Here is a 14,198-nt window from a genome sequence, read left to right on the forward strand (position 1 = left end):
AAAGAACAGCAGTGTACCTTGCTCTGGTGTGGGGCGAAAAATCAGCAGTCAAGCTGTCTCGTAAAAAAATTGCATGACTGAACCTGTTTAGCCACAAGAGACAAATCAAATTAAACATAATTTGATAATTTATGGTTTTAGAGTTCTGCTTAGCTGTCTTTTTGCCAGGTTGGATGTTTCAGCTTCCATTTTCTATTCTATTTGCTGCCTGTCTCCAGATTCATTCTATTTTACGTGCAGGAGTGGAGAATTGTTCTTATTCTCCAAAATTTCAAACTATTGTTTTAATAAAATCTTTGATTTGCATCGACACCAATGGAATAAGCTCAGTTGAACTTTATTGCAACTGTTGTATGAGACAAACTTTGACTTTTTTGGGTACAGTCTGGTACAGATTGGCACACTAAACCCTGATCTTGTTTGTTTTTCCACAGCCAATGTACATGTAAGTCCAGCCTTGCTCATAATGATGGGAATTCCGACTCTCTTAAGAAATCAAAAATCTCTTTATTTGGCACTATTTTAATTTTTTTAAATGCCTATAAAGAAGCCATTTCCCATAATTGATAAAAAAAAGAGTCAGCTGTTTGAACTGCCTTGTTCATCACTACGGCTCATAACTTAAATTGAGTTGCCCTTTCTTTTGAACTGGTGCCTACAAGATTTATTTGCCAAGTATTAAATCGCTGTTTTCTTTTAAAGCATGTTACAACTTGGTGGAAATGCAGCTTTAAATGTAGCAAACTAACCCCTAGTGCTACATAAGCTTCACTTACATTTTTGTTCGTTTCTTCTCCAGGGTTTATTATGACTGTGAGCCGGCCGTGTTATTTTGGTAACCTGCTCCTGGGCGTGGTCGGTGTGGATGTAAATCTGGCCTACATCTTGGAGGATGTCACCTACTATCAGGACTCTCTGGCTTCATATACATTTCTCATTGACAACAAAGGTCAGTCACACAGTGGCAAGCATTCATTCACTCTTGTTCATCACAATAAACACTATCAGGGCATCTACCATGGCACAAAAATGGTCTTTTTTTCCACCTTGTGATCACCAAAATGAGGCTTTAAATGTTGACAGCCCATCCAAAAAAGTTTTCGCACATCTGATTCTTGTAATTATACCTGGCAATTCAACAAACTCTGGTGAGTGAATCATCAAGGCATTTCCTGTAACATAGCTAGTAACAAAACAAGCAGCAATCAGGGCAGCAGTGCTAAAGCTACAACTCATCAGACTCCAGAGGTATTCATCTTTATTAACCAAAGCCTCAGAAAAACACTAAAAGGTTAGAAGGGAGCCTATTTGGGTGTTTTTGTTCCTCATACAAGCCTAATTACACTTTATTTTGCCTTCCTTAACTTCCTCCACAGGCATTATGCCTTATTAGACTTAATTGACATCTTCTTGGTAGCGCTGGCACTTCTTTGGCTTTACAGTCTCTGTTTAGCTTTGCCTCAGCGTGTTGCCACATTGCAGGGCGGTAGTGCTCATGTCCGCTCTCGGTTTGTTTTGGCCTCGGATGAGGGGGGTTTGACTTAACCGCTGATGTTGTGCAGCAGGTAAGTAGTGCTGTGATGGCTTAGAGAGCAGTAACAGGAACAGCCAGGGTTTTGCTAAATGGCGCTAAAGCTACAGTTTACCCAGACTGGAGAATAACAGCTGCAAAAACATAACATTCTTGCAGGTGACATTTTTACTGTAGTGCTAAAAACATGAAAACAGAAAGATGAAGATAGAAACTACCTACATACTGGGAAAGTGTCTAGAATCAAGGTCGTGAAAGGCATTGTTTTGTGTTTATTTAAAAGTATCATATGTAAGAGTGTAGATGATTAATGTAAATGGGTGCTTGCGGAGTATCTTGCGGCCCATATTGTCCCAGCTGTTGTTTTAATATATTTCTCTCTTTGAACTCATTACACCCATAGTTTCCTTGTTGTTAGAGAGGATATGATACTATTACTGCCACAATAAAAGGTATGTTTAGTGGAAATTCATAGCTGAAAAGTGACAGGTGGGGCAGGTTTACAACATGATAAGTTTTAAATGAAATGGGAAAATCATACTGCATTTGATTTGACAAGTTTGTCTGGTTATTCGTCAAAAAACCCATCCAGCCTTCTTCCAACAGCCACTAAGAATCTTTGTCATAGAAAACGTAAAAAGGCAGTTTTGGCTTTTGTGTAACTGATCACGTCATCCAACGCGCTGTGAGGCTGTCTCAGGAAGTAACAAAAACAACATAGATTTTATCCATCTTTTTACTGGTTATAAAAAGACATGATTATCAGATTCAGTCTGTTTGGTAAAAACTTCCAACAGCAGCTTTCAGATTATAATTTGAGTCATAAGTGGACATTTTTATAACATCCATTTTTTGTATTTTGAATACACGACCAGAAGGAGCAACAAGAAGAGACGATGTAAACAAGCAAGAGATAGATGAGACAAGGTGTAAAAGAGGATATTTTTATGAAGCATAAAGGGAAAATATTGAGTAGGGGAAGAGAGGTGGAAAAAGGTGACAGGAAACACAGAGAGCTGAAGAGATAAAGCAAGGAGACTGGCTGACATTTACTCAACTGGAGTGTTCAACATCTAAATTTTTTCTCATTAATTGAAATTATTACTGGTGGTTTTTTTACAGTTGTGGGTGTTTTGCTCCTCCACTATGTCATTAAACAAGTGTCCATTTTACACCCTTAAATGTTTGTTATTGTAATAAATATGCTTTCAAATTATAGCTTATTAGTGTGCCACGGCTATTAGTGCAGCAACTTTGCAAACACTGACAAATGAGTCTCATTAAAGTTATTAGCCGGCATTCAAACAGTCTGCTACCTAGTTCAGTCTAGGTAAATATGATTAGGTAAATACAGCACTGACAGGAAGCTTCTGGTGCTGGGATGAGGAAATTGCAAATACTTTTGCATGGCAGCTTTTTCACATTTATCTTATGACTTTTTAAATGTGGAAGCCTGTTTTTTATGTGAGAACAGAGATGCCTTGTTTAATAAAGCATAAAGAGTTAAAGACAACAGCAGCTACTACTGTCACACACTAAAAAAATATATATTTTTTCAAATATACACAGTGTATTAGAAACAAATAAGTTTTTATTCCTTACAGAAGATTTTGAGGGGTTTTGTCTCTCTCAGAATGATCACTGCTGCACTAAAGCACTAGATTTTTTAGCACCACTGTTCACTGCTGAGCTTTCATTGTTTCTCAGGTTCTCCTGTTGTCAACTAGGTGGAATGTCATATTTTAGATGAAAAGCAATATCATCCTTGTTCGTCGCAGAATGTCTTGGTATGCTGAAACATTAACATTGGCCTTCACTGAAGTTTAAACAGCCCCATACATTATCCCCTGTCCACCAAACCTCGCAACTGGCACAGTGTAGTCAGGCAGGTAACATTCTCTCGGCATCAGACAAACCCAGACTTGCACATCTGACTACCAAACAGGAAAGCGTGGTTAGCCACTCCACAGAACATGTTTCCACTGCTACACAGTCCAGTGTCTGTGTGCTTTACACCACTCCATCAGATGCTTGACATTGGACTTGATGATGTGAGGCTTGCATGCAGTTGCCCAGCCATGGAAACTCCTCCTCTGAAGCTGCTGCCATGCAGTTTTTGTGCTGATTAATGCCAGTGGAAGTCCAAAACTTTTCATTTATGGACTCAGCAGAGTGTTGGCAACTTTTACACACCATGTGCCTCAGCAGTTGTTGACCCTGCTCTGTGTTTTGACCAGGTCCTCTGCTTTATTGCTGAGTTGCAGTTGTTTCACAGGCATGGCTGGGTGCTTGATTTTACACACCTGTTGCAACAAGTCTGATTGAAACACCTGAATTCAATAATTAAAAGGAGCGGCCAAATACATTTGTCCACCTCGTGTAGGTGCTTTAATTTAAAATGTGTCTGTATACCAGGGCAGCTTAAAAATACAGGACAAACTAAGCTGACCTGCGTATTGTTCTGTTAAATAAAATGTAAATATTTAAGACTTATATCTTTATGTCAGTTGGCAGAAAATGGAAGGAATAATATTGAATGGTTATTGAAACATAAGTGTGGTAGTTTATTAAACACTGGGAAAAAAATTCTTGTGCTCAGCCTTGAAAGCATTTTTGTGATACCCTCAGTGCCTCTCATCTTCCTCTGGCTGTGTACTGTATGATGTTCTTTCTTTATCTTTTGTGTAATCATGTGTATGGTTTTCCAGGTTATACCCTGATGCATCCATCACTGACTCGACCTTACCTGATGACGGAGCCTCCTCTGCACACTGACATCATCCACTACGAGAATATCCCAGGCTTCCCTGTAGTCAGACAGAACATCCTTGGGTAAGAGAAGATGAAGAATAAAAACACTTTTGGATAAAAACACAATTTCCAATCCAGCTGATGATTCATAGAATAATAATGATTAGATGTATTTAGTTGTACTAAAACTGTTTGTTGCAGCCTCCCTCTGGGCAGTCAGGTCATCTCTGTGCCTGTAAACTCCTCTCTGTCCTGGCACACAAACCGGCTCCGGGACAACAGCAAAGACACGTACAACGTCAGCTATGCCTGGAAACTGGTATGTGACATTTTCTATCTGGTCAAGGAGTCCCTACCTTTAGATGATTAGCTGTATATAGAGAGATAGTTTACTTGCACCAGCATAAAGGAGATGAATTATCATCACTGGCTTCAGGCAGCGAGCTATTGTTGTGGTAAGAAGAAAAACTGACTCGTATAGTCTCTCTTTGTGCCTCTCATCCATATCTGTCTTTATCCTCTGTCATTTATGCATCAGAGTATAAAAGCCGTATAGAGACTTATCCCCTCAGGCTTTATGTCACCAAACCACCTTTAATTAGTTGTGGTGTTGTACTCTGTGTAATAAAAACCGGGTTCTCCCACACCCACAGACTGCCTGTCCCTTGAATGTGCTCTGAAGTTTAATGTTTTAGGAACAAATGGCAGCAGTACAAAAAACATCGCTACACTTCTGAGGTTTTTGCTCTCTGACATTTCAACTTTTGGCAGCAGCAGAAACATCACACTTAATTTAGGCCTTTAGCTTATAGAAGTTTTTAAAAGCTTTTGACATTTGACAGTCACTCCGGTTCAATCACGTCACCTCTGCCATGAGTTTGGCAGCAGTCGCTGTTTTTCAGATGAACTTTCCAGAAAAATGGTTGAAATGGCCTGGGGAGAAAGACCAAAGGGACTTTTATTTTTTTCAGTCATTGGTTTTTGTTGGACTAAAAAAGTCTGGGGGAATCCTTTATTTGTTTATTTTATTACTGTGCTTGTAACCACAACCAATACATAAGTGAGTGAAGCAGACAGGGTTTTCTCCTGTTCCCTCTCAAGTGATCGAAGAATCTGGGTCTCATTACATATTCTACATGATCTCACAACTTAGTTGTACAATTTCTGAAAAGATCAGCACTTTTAGTTCACATATAATCAGTGGTTTGTGAAAAATTGGTGCGACAGCTATGTTTAGTTTTTCTTGGAACATGCCGCAGCACACGAAACACTGGCTGTGACTGACGCTCTTAACACAGAGTATGAGAGATAGTAGGGATGGAGGAGTGGGTTTAGTGGCACAGTCTCTGGCTTCAAGACCCTATATGAGTGAGGAATCTATTAATTAAATAATCTCCCAGGGTTTTATACTTAAATGTAAATGCAGACTTAAATGTCAGAGCAGCTGGAGTGACTGATTACCTGTGGAGAACCTCATGGGTCTGTGATTGGTCTAAAACTGTTCTTACCTTATATTAATGATATATGCAGAGTTACTGACTTTTTTTTTTTTTTGAAAATGTAAGGTTTGCAGATGATACAAATTTATTTTGCTCTGGTAATAATTTAGAGGGACTTTGGTGCAGTGTAGAAAGGGAGCTGGAAAATCTGAAAACTTTGTTTGATGCCAATAAAATATTTTTAAATATTCAGAAAACTAAATTTATGTTTTTTAAGAATCAAAAGGAAACTCATGGAAATATTGAAATAAGATTTTTTTTTTTTTTATGCGGGCATTTAAAGAGTTTTTGTGACCAAAGTTGCGATTAACAAGGAAACAACATACTCAATACATTAAGGAAAAAAAATCTAAATCATTATTTATAAATGCAGATATATATGAAATTGAAAGGCTTTGAATTTAATCTATTGCTCACTTATTGTTTGTTATAACAATAACAAGTGGGGTTTTTTTGTAGTTATATGGTCTTTAAGTTGAAAAAACACCTAAATTTTGCTTTAAGATCTGGTTAAATAAGTATGTATTCATGTAATTAATATCAAAGAGTTTGAGAGTTAGCGAAGTCTCCATTCTTGTGGAGGCAGCTGCACTAACCTGTACTAAATTTCAGATGCACATCACTTTGGGGAAAAAAGCATCTGCCTAATGTATTGTATCATCATGTCATTATGTTCTCTAGGTCCAGGACACGTCGTTCATCCTGTGCATCGTGTACGTGCAGCCGGAGATCCCGGTGAAGCAGCTGAAGAACCTCAACACCGCGCCCAGCTCCAAGCTGCTGTACCACCGCTTAGACCTGCTGGGTCAACCCAGCTCCTGCTTGCACTTCAAACAGCTCGCCACAGTCGGTAAGAAAAGCACCATGTCCACAGTGCTGAACTGATCATTACTTTGCACCCATTTTTCAAAAGAGCTGGTACATTTGTTGTCAATGCACAGTTCAAAAACCAGCATCTATGATGGTATGGAAGTGCATTAGTGCTTATAATATGGGTATTCTGCACATTTGTGAGGGCTCAATTAATGCTAGATGATTTATACAGGTTTAGGAGCAACCTATGTCTCAAAATAGATTTCTTGTTTTTTGTTTATTTCCCTTAAACACTGCCAAACCACATTCTGTGTGTATTACAACAGCATATCTCAATAGCCAAGCCCATGTGATACACCAGCCTGGCTGTAGTCCCAACTTGTCACTAATTGAAAATGTATGTGGCATTATTATGCATAAATAAGACTTGGGATGCCCTTAACTGTTGATCAGCTGCTTTCCTACATTAAATGAGAATGGGATAACATTCATATTCATTCACACATTTGATATTAGAGGAACTGTTTTTAGTTCACAAACTCTTTCAGGTTCAGAAAGGTGATGCTGCAGACCCTGTTCCAAATTTTATGAAAGGTGTTGATAGCGTACTGTTCAAATTAGGGTTGAAGATTTCCCAAAGCAATTAAATTTGTTTGTGTAAACATTTTAAATGTTTTCTTTGTGCTGTTTTCAGGAAAACATATGGTTTCAGTGCTTTAGTAATCTCTGTTATGTTTTTTTTTTTTCAGATTTTACACAATTTAAAAACTTTTTTGGGAACATACTTGTTGTAAATCAGTCTACAGCCTTACTTTTAGCTCTAAAACCCTGATTACCATCTCTTAAGGTCCACTTTTGCCCTCTCTGTCTCTTTCCCAGAATCCCCCACAGTGATGTTGGCAGCTGGGAGTTTCTCCTCTCCCTACGAGCACCTCAGTCAGCCAGAAACAAAGCGCATGGTGGAGCACTACACCGCCTACCTGAGCGATAACACCAGGCTCATCGCCAACCCTGGCCTCAAGGTACACATGCATGGGAACACGGACACAGCTCCAGGCTAAAACCAGGCAGCAAGCTTATACCATTAATGCTGTTTACCTTACAAACACATGGAAGACAGCCAGTTGTGTGGTTGGACAGCACATAAGAACTCAAACATGGGTGTTTTATGTGTCCCAGGATAGTTTGAATCCCACTGAATGAAAGTTTAATTCTCTGTCTTGCTATATAGAAATTAAACTTCCAATACAGGTTCAATTCACACTTTTCTAAATGAAGTCCTGCATCTTTAAGAAGGGGACAAAAACCCCACGTGGTTTTGGCAGTCTGTGTGCATTCCTGTCCTGGAGGGGGAGCAGGGGGTTAGAGTTTGAACTTTAAGCTCCAGTCCCAGCTCTGATTCCCAGGCTGGTCTTAAAGCCCCCCCTCCAGTGACCTCATCACCCCTTTCAAATGCAGAAGCTTTGCTGAAAATGGAGCTGAGATGTGATTTTTCAAGGTGTTTTTCGAGTCTTAAGGGCTAATCAAGCCTCATTTATTCTTGTATACAGGTTCTCTAAGGACTGGTTTTGTGTTTTTTTCTTTTTATTATTATACTGTCAAAGTAAGCAATGCAGAGGAATAAAACCAGTTTAAGGTGTTCTTGAATCCCCTTCCCTGTCATACAAGCAGAATACAAAGAATTTTCTAACTATTTCAACACCATGGCTATGAATATAAAAGTCCTTAACAAAGAATGTTATATAATTTCTTGTTTTTTTTATTGCCTAAAGTTGCAGCCAAACATCTGCACACTAAAAAACACATGCCCAAATACTTTGGCAAAGTTTGCCTTCATATTTGATGGATCTGTTTCCTCTCCAATGTACTTTTCTTATAAGCTTTCAGAACTTTGATACTTTTCATCACTATTGATCATTAGAATAAACAAGATTGTATCATTTTAAAGCATGTGGTGTTAAATTTGAAGTATTAATCAACCTTACATTGGAGGCAAACCTGTCAAAGTTTTGGCAAACTTTCTTTTCAGACAAACCCGCATTAAAATACTTTTTTGTCCCTTTTCCACTCCTTTCTTCCCTCCTTGTTTACCTCTTTCCTGCTCAACATCCTCTTTATTTCCATCTTTTCTCTCTCCTTTTTCCCTTCATCCTTTCCCCTCCACAGTCCTCTGTCAGGAACGAGGTTATGGCAACCAGTCACGTCACGGATGAGTGGATGACACTAATGGAAATGAGTAGCCTCAACTGCTACATTGTCCGACGTTACATAGCAACGCCCAGTGGGGTGCTCCGGATTTACCCAGGATCACTGATGGACAAAGCCTTCGACCCGACCCGCAGACAATGGTGAGGCTTACTCTGGAGGGTGTGAAGGGGGGAGAGAGGAGGGGAAGGGGTTTGTGTGTGCGTATGTATGTGTTATAGAGCCACAGAGGGAGTTTTTACAGAGTGTTGGGAAGGTAAGAGTTAAAGGGAATCAGTTTGTGTGCAAATTACAGGCACATGCTCACCAAGCTGTGCTGAACTGTATAATGAGCGTCTTTATCAAACTGTTCAAATTTGAGAAATTGACTTAATTTTAAGATTTTTTTTGCAAAACTGCCTTTAAAGGGTTTAAATCATGTTTTATTATTTGGGCAAGCCTTTTATCATTTTCTTCATTAGGGTGTTTGTAGCCCAATGTGTAGAGCTCTATCACTGTGTGACTACTTTTTTATATTTTTCAAAAAAAAAAAAAAAGAAAGAAATGCACACAGTGCATTCAGAATGTTTTTAGACCCCCTTCATTTTTCAATTTTGTGATGTTGCAGCCTAATGCTACAGTAAAAATAAACTTTATCATTTAATTGAGCTACACTCAGTCATCCACAATGACAAGGTGAAACAAAATTTTTGAAGATTTTGCAATATAATTTAAGTTAAAAAAACTGAAATATCACATTGACCTAAGTGTTCAGACTCTTTACAAAAATATGTAAAATTTTATTTCAGGTTCTTCCCATTTCTCTCAATCTTTGCTGAAATTTTTCTGCATCCTTGACTAGAGTCTACCTGTGCTAAATTAAATGGATTGGACATGATTTGGAAAGACACACCTCTCTATAGAAGGCCTCACAGCTGACAATGCATATCAGAGCAAAACTCAAGCCATGAGGTCAAAAGAGCTCAGAGATAGGATTGTTGCAAGGCACAGATCTGGGGAAGTCTGAAGGTTCCCAAGAGCACAGTGATATCCAGTATTCTCAAATAGAAGAAGTTTGGCACAACCAGGACTCTTCCAAGAGCTGGTTGCCCGGCCAAACTGAGCAACTGGGGGAGAAGGGCCTTAGTAAGAGAGATGACCAAAAACTTGATGGTCACTCTGACTGAGCTCCAGAGGTCCTGTGTGGAGATGGGACAGAGTTCCAGAAGGGCAACCATAACTGCAGCCCTCCACTGATATGGGTTTTATGGCAGAATGGTTAGATGGAAGCCTTCATCAGTGCAAAACACATGTAAGTCAGACATCCAAGCTTTTTTTTTTGGCTAGATGGAAATGTGATTTACAGTTTTTATTTCAAATAAATTTGCAAAGTTTTCTAAAATTCTGTTTTCACTTTATCATGATAGGATACTGAGTTGAGATTAATGAGAATAAAAATTATTTTTAACTCAGCAAAGGTGGTTATTTGATCGGCAGGGTTTGTTAGTTAGTTTGTTAGTTAGTTAGTTTGTTTGTTAGCAACATAACTCAAAAAGTTCTGGACAGGTTTTGATGAAATTTTCAGGAAATGTCAGAAATGGCATAAGGAAGAACTGATTGAATGTTGGGAGCGATCAGGATCACCGTCTGGATCCAGGAATTTTTAAAAGGATTCTGTACTATTGGGAGATAGGGCTAATGGCGGAGGTCTGCGCTCTCCGAATGCTTTATTCGTTTTTACTGTAGCATCAGGCTGCAACATAACAAAAATGAGAAAAGTGAAGAGGGTCTAAAGTACTTATTGGATGCACTGTGTTTAGCCATTTTCTTGACTTCAGCTCACATCAAGTGTTCTGCTTTACTATGTCGGCTCTTTTTTTCCTAGTTTTTTGTAACTAATGTATTCATGGTAAGATTCTTGGCTGAGTAAAGTGATCAACAAATATAGGAACGCACAGTATTATCAGTAAGATTTTGATATTTACAACAGATATTATTGCTGTAACAATCAGCCTTTATCAGCTTTAAATATTGGCCATAGAAAAAATACACTAGTGGAGTTTTAGGCTGGGCCAACAGACCTGCGTCAGCTGAAGTCTTTTCTTTATTCATCATCATTCCTTACTCTTTAAAATGAGTTTTAAGGACTGCAATTTGTTAAATTGTTCATCCTCAAACTTTAAATTGTGTTATTTACAGACTGAGGTTTTTGGTCTTTACTAAATTTGAATTCCGGTATCGGCAAAAATCCAATATTGTGCTCTCAAGTTTACTTTCTAAATAGCCTTTAACAGTATTCATTTTTTCCTCAGTTACTCAAGTAATCAAGAAAAATTAAAATGCCAGACTGATTAGAATATCCTTTCCCCTGTGTTTGTAGGTACCAGCATGCTGTGGCAAACCCAGGTCTCATCACCTTCACTGGACCGTATCTGGATGTGGGTGGGGCTGGATATGTTGTCACCATCAGCCACACCATCCACGCCTCCAGGTAAGAATTAGTAATTTACATTATTGAACGCCTTTTATATCTGTGTAGGTTCTCATTCATCAAGGTCATGGTTATCCAGATCTTCTTTAAGGGGGCAACTGGACTTGATTGAGATTCTTGAAGACCTTGATTGAGATTCTTGAAGACCTTTTGCCTCTCATCCAAAAGGCCTCTTCACTTCAGTTCATGAACTGAAGAATTATACTCACATTCTCTTACTATGCATAGTGTATATTGATTCTCCTTGGAGGATATTTGATAGGTATTTAGATACTTTTGATGTTCAAATTTGATATATGATTGTCTTGGTACCTAAATAGACATTGATGGACTTCAGCTGTGCTTTGTCACATGCATACCCATGATTATTTAAGATGGCGACTTACCGATACATTCACAAGTCTGAGGAAGAACACATTGGCTCACCACAAATAAATACTTGATATGGCAGTGAGCTGGTGTACAGACCACTTTGCTTTCTTTCTACCATCTAATTTTGGACTCCACCTCCCTTTTACAGATGTGTGTCCCCTTTTTTGTTTCTCTGCATCACAATAAACCAAGTCTTTCTGGTAAAGTGCTTTCAAGAAATGTATCAGGTCTGCTAAAAGGGAAAATGTGGTTAATTATTTCTTTTATACGAATGATAGGTAAAACTCAGCAGCATAAAAATGGACCTGATTTGCTTTTGGGTTAAACAGCAATAAAATAACTTAAGTGTGGTTTGGCTTTCAGCTAGTGTTGGCTAAAGTAAGCTAATGGTGGCTATTTCTCGTGGACTTAATATTAATGTGGAACTGGGTCAACGTTTTTTCATATATATTTCTTGTACTGCTCCACAATGGATAAGCAAGTGACATATTTGCTTGTCCATGGATTTTTGAGAAAACACAAAGAAACAAACGCCTCAATTTTAGTCCAGTTTTGCTTGAAACCACAAAAGAATTGTTGCTGAAACGTCCTCTTTGTGAAAAAGTCTTTACGGTTAAATGATTTTGCGCCGCTGTCCTGTATTTGTAAGTTCCATCACACAGAAACAAGTTAACATCTTAGGTCAACAGCTGAGTTGTCTGTGACCAACACAAGCTAGACACGTAGCACTGGAGCTCTTCAGCTATCTGTTATTGATAGAGACTGAATTCAGAAGTAACTGTGAAAGGTGGCCTGAAATATGCCTTTAAATAAATGCTTATGTGGCTCTGCAGTGTCAAGATTAAAAAAACAACAACAACAACATGCAAACAAGCAAATTCTTTATCCTCTTAAAAGATGATAGCTAAGCAGTTATAATAATACTGTAATGTATCTCCACTACTAGGATCCAGCTGTAGTCATACGGCAGCAGACCAAATGTCAAAGATAATCATGGCACTGCTGATATTAAGTTTGACACCTCAGTTTTTATACCTTGGCCCTAAAGTGATCAGCACTAAGCATTAGTTATTGCTCACAGACAGATTAACTGCCTCTATGAGCCAACACTTCATTGTGAGCTGTCAGGCGTTAAGCCCTGAAGCCATTCAGCAGAGCTCTCAGTCTCTAAGGACAATAATTTGAAGGAGGCTGAATTGACCATTTTTGCTCCAGGCCTGTTTTGTGAGTGACAAATTATCCCCAAACCAAATGATCTTATTTGAGTTATCTTCAAGTATCCGCTCCCCCAAGTGCCCTCAAGCACAGCACTGCTTTCCAACCACCTCCTTAAGCTCTGGTGTGAAAAAGTAGACCATTACACCTGCACTCGAGCAAGTTTTAAAAGTATTTTTAGAACAATGTTTTGGCCACAGCCTCTTTGAGTCTTTAGCTGTGGCTGAGATTAAAGTGTTTATGTTTCTAGTTCTGTTAGCTTAAAATTCAACTCCATGGCTACAAAACGGCTGGCTGTAGCACAATAGGAACTGTTTACCTTGGTTCCTGCAAGTGCACACTGTAAACACAAACATAGTGTGTCTGATAAGAGAGGATTAGTGTGTTGAAGCGTGGCTCAGTGAGCATGCTGTAACACTGCACAACATGATATGTGTGTAAACTCAAATTAAAAGAGCTGCGTGTGGAGGGGGATTTTTTGGCTGTTGTGGGTAAAGATTTATGTCATTTTAAAGGTGTGTAGGAAGGTTTGATAGAATTTGTACTAGGATTGTCACAACTCCAGAGTTTTAAACTTTGATAAGAAACATGAAAATCAAATGGTATTGATACCATCTGAGTTCTAAGCACACAGTGTCACGCAAGGCAGTGTTTTGGTACAGTTTAGACATTATGCGGACCATTAATATAGCAGAGTCTTTATCATTTTAAAAGATGCTACCCAGTAACTGTTAAAATATCAAAATCTTGACAGCCTACCTCCAAATTCAGAGCTTATCTCTTTCGTCCATCTAAGCAATTCCACAGCCCACACTTCAGTCCGTCTCGGCACATCCCAGAAGGAATACTGAAGATACGTGCCAGGTCTATGTTCACTACCAGCCGCCTAACCCGACACGCCAAATAGACAGTTTCATTTATCAATTGCAAAGGATATATTCCACATTCATCAGGGGAACCTCCCACACAAAGCCTTTGGTAGGGGCAGGACTTTTTCACAAACTCTTAGATAATGATTGGACAACTGTTCTGTCTGTCACATTAATAATTGGCCAATAAATAAGCAAAAAATAATGGAATAATGCAAACAACCCTATAAAGGCAAAACAATCTGAAACGCTTCCAGTGGGTGAGGCCGCTCACCTTCTATCGGTTCAAAGCGCTGCACACCCAGAATGCAGTGCAGGTGGAGTATGTGGAACTTTAGTAGTCTCTAGTATGTCTTCAGTCAGCAACAGTGGAGGCCTTTGCAGGAAGTCATCATATGTTTGGCTGTGTATATCATTTATCACAAATAATTGATTTTTTGTTACTCAGTGTCTCTCAGTATCCTTAAGTTGAT

General features: G+C 38.8%; 1 protein-coding gene across 1 annotated transcript in view; it reads left to right on the plus strand.

The window, feature by feature from the left end:
* cachd1 (cache domain containing 1) overlaps positions 1–14,198 on the plus strand; it is a 130,535-nt gene that overhangs the window by 93,135 nt on the left and 23,202 nt on the right. The window contains exons 10-16 of the mRNA XM_041791063.1: positions 800–949; positions 4,240–4,363; positions 4,484–4,601; positions 6,463–6,631; positions 7,474–7,616; positions 8,761–8,942; positions 11,159–11,269. Coding sequence (XP_041646997.1) covers positions 800–949; positions 4,240–4,363; positions 4,484–4,601; positions 6,463–6,631; positions 7,474–7,616; positions 8,761–8,942; positions 11,159–11,269 — 997 coding nt within the window. The remainder of the gene's footprint in view (positions 1–799; positions 950–4,239; positions 4,364–4,483; positions 4,602–6,462; positions 6,632–7,473; positions 7,617–8,760; positions 8,943–11,158; positions 11,270–14,198) is intronic.

This window comes from Cheilinus undulatus, linkage group 7 (genome assembly GCF_018320785.1).
Source record: "Cheilinus undulatus linkage group 7, ASM1832078v1, whole genome shotgun sequence".
Lineage (NCBI taxonomy): Eukaryota > Metazoa > Chordata > Actinopteri > Labriformes > Labridae > Cheilinus > Cheilinus undulatus.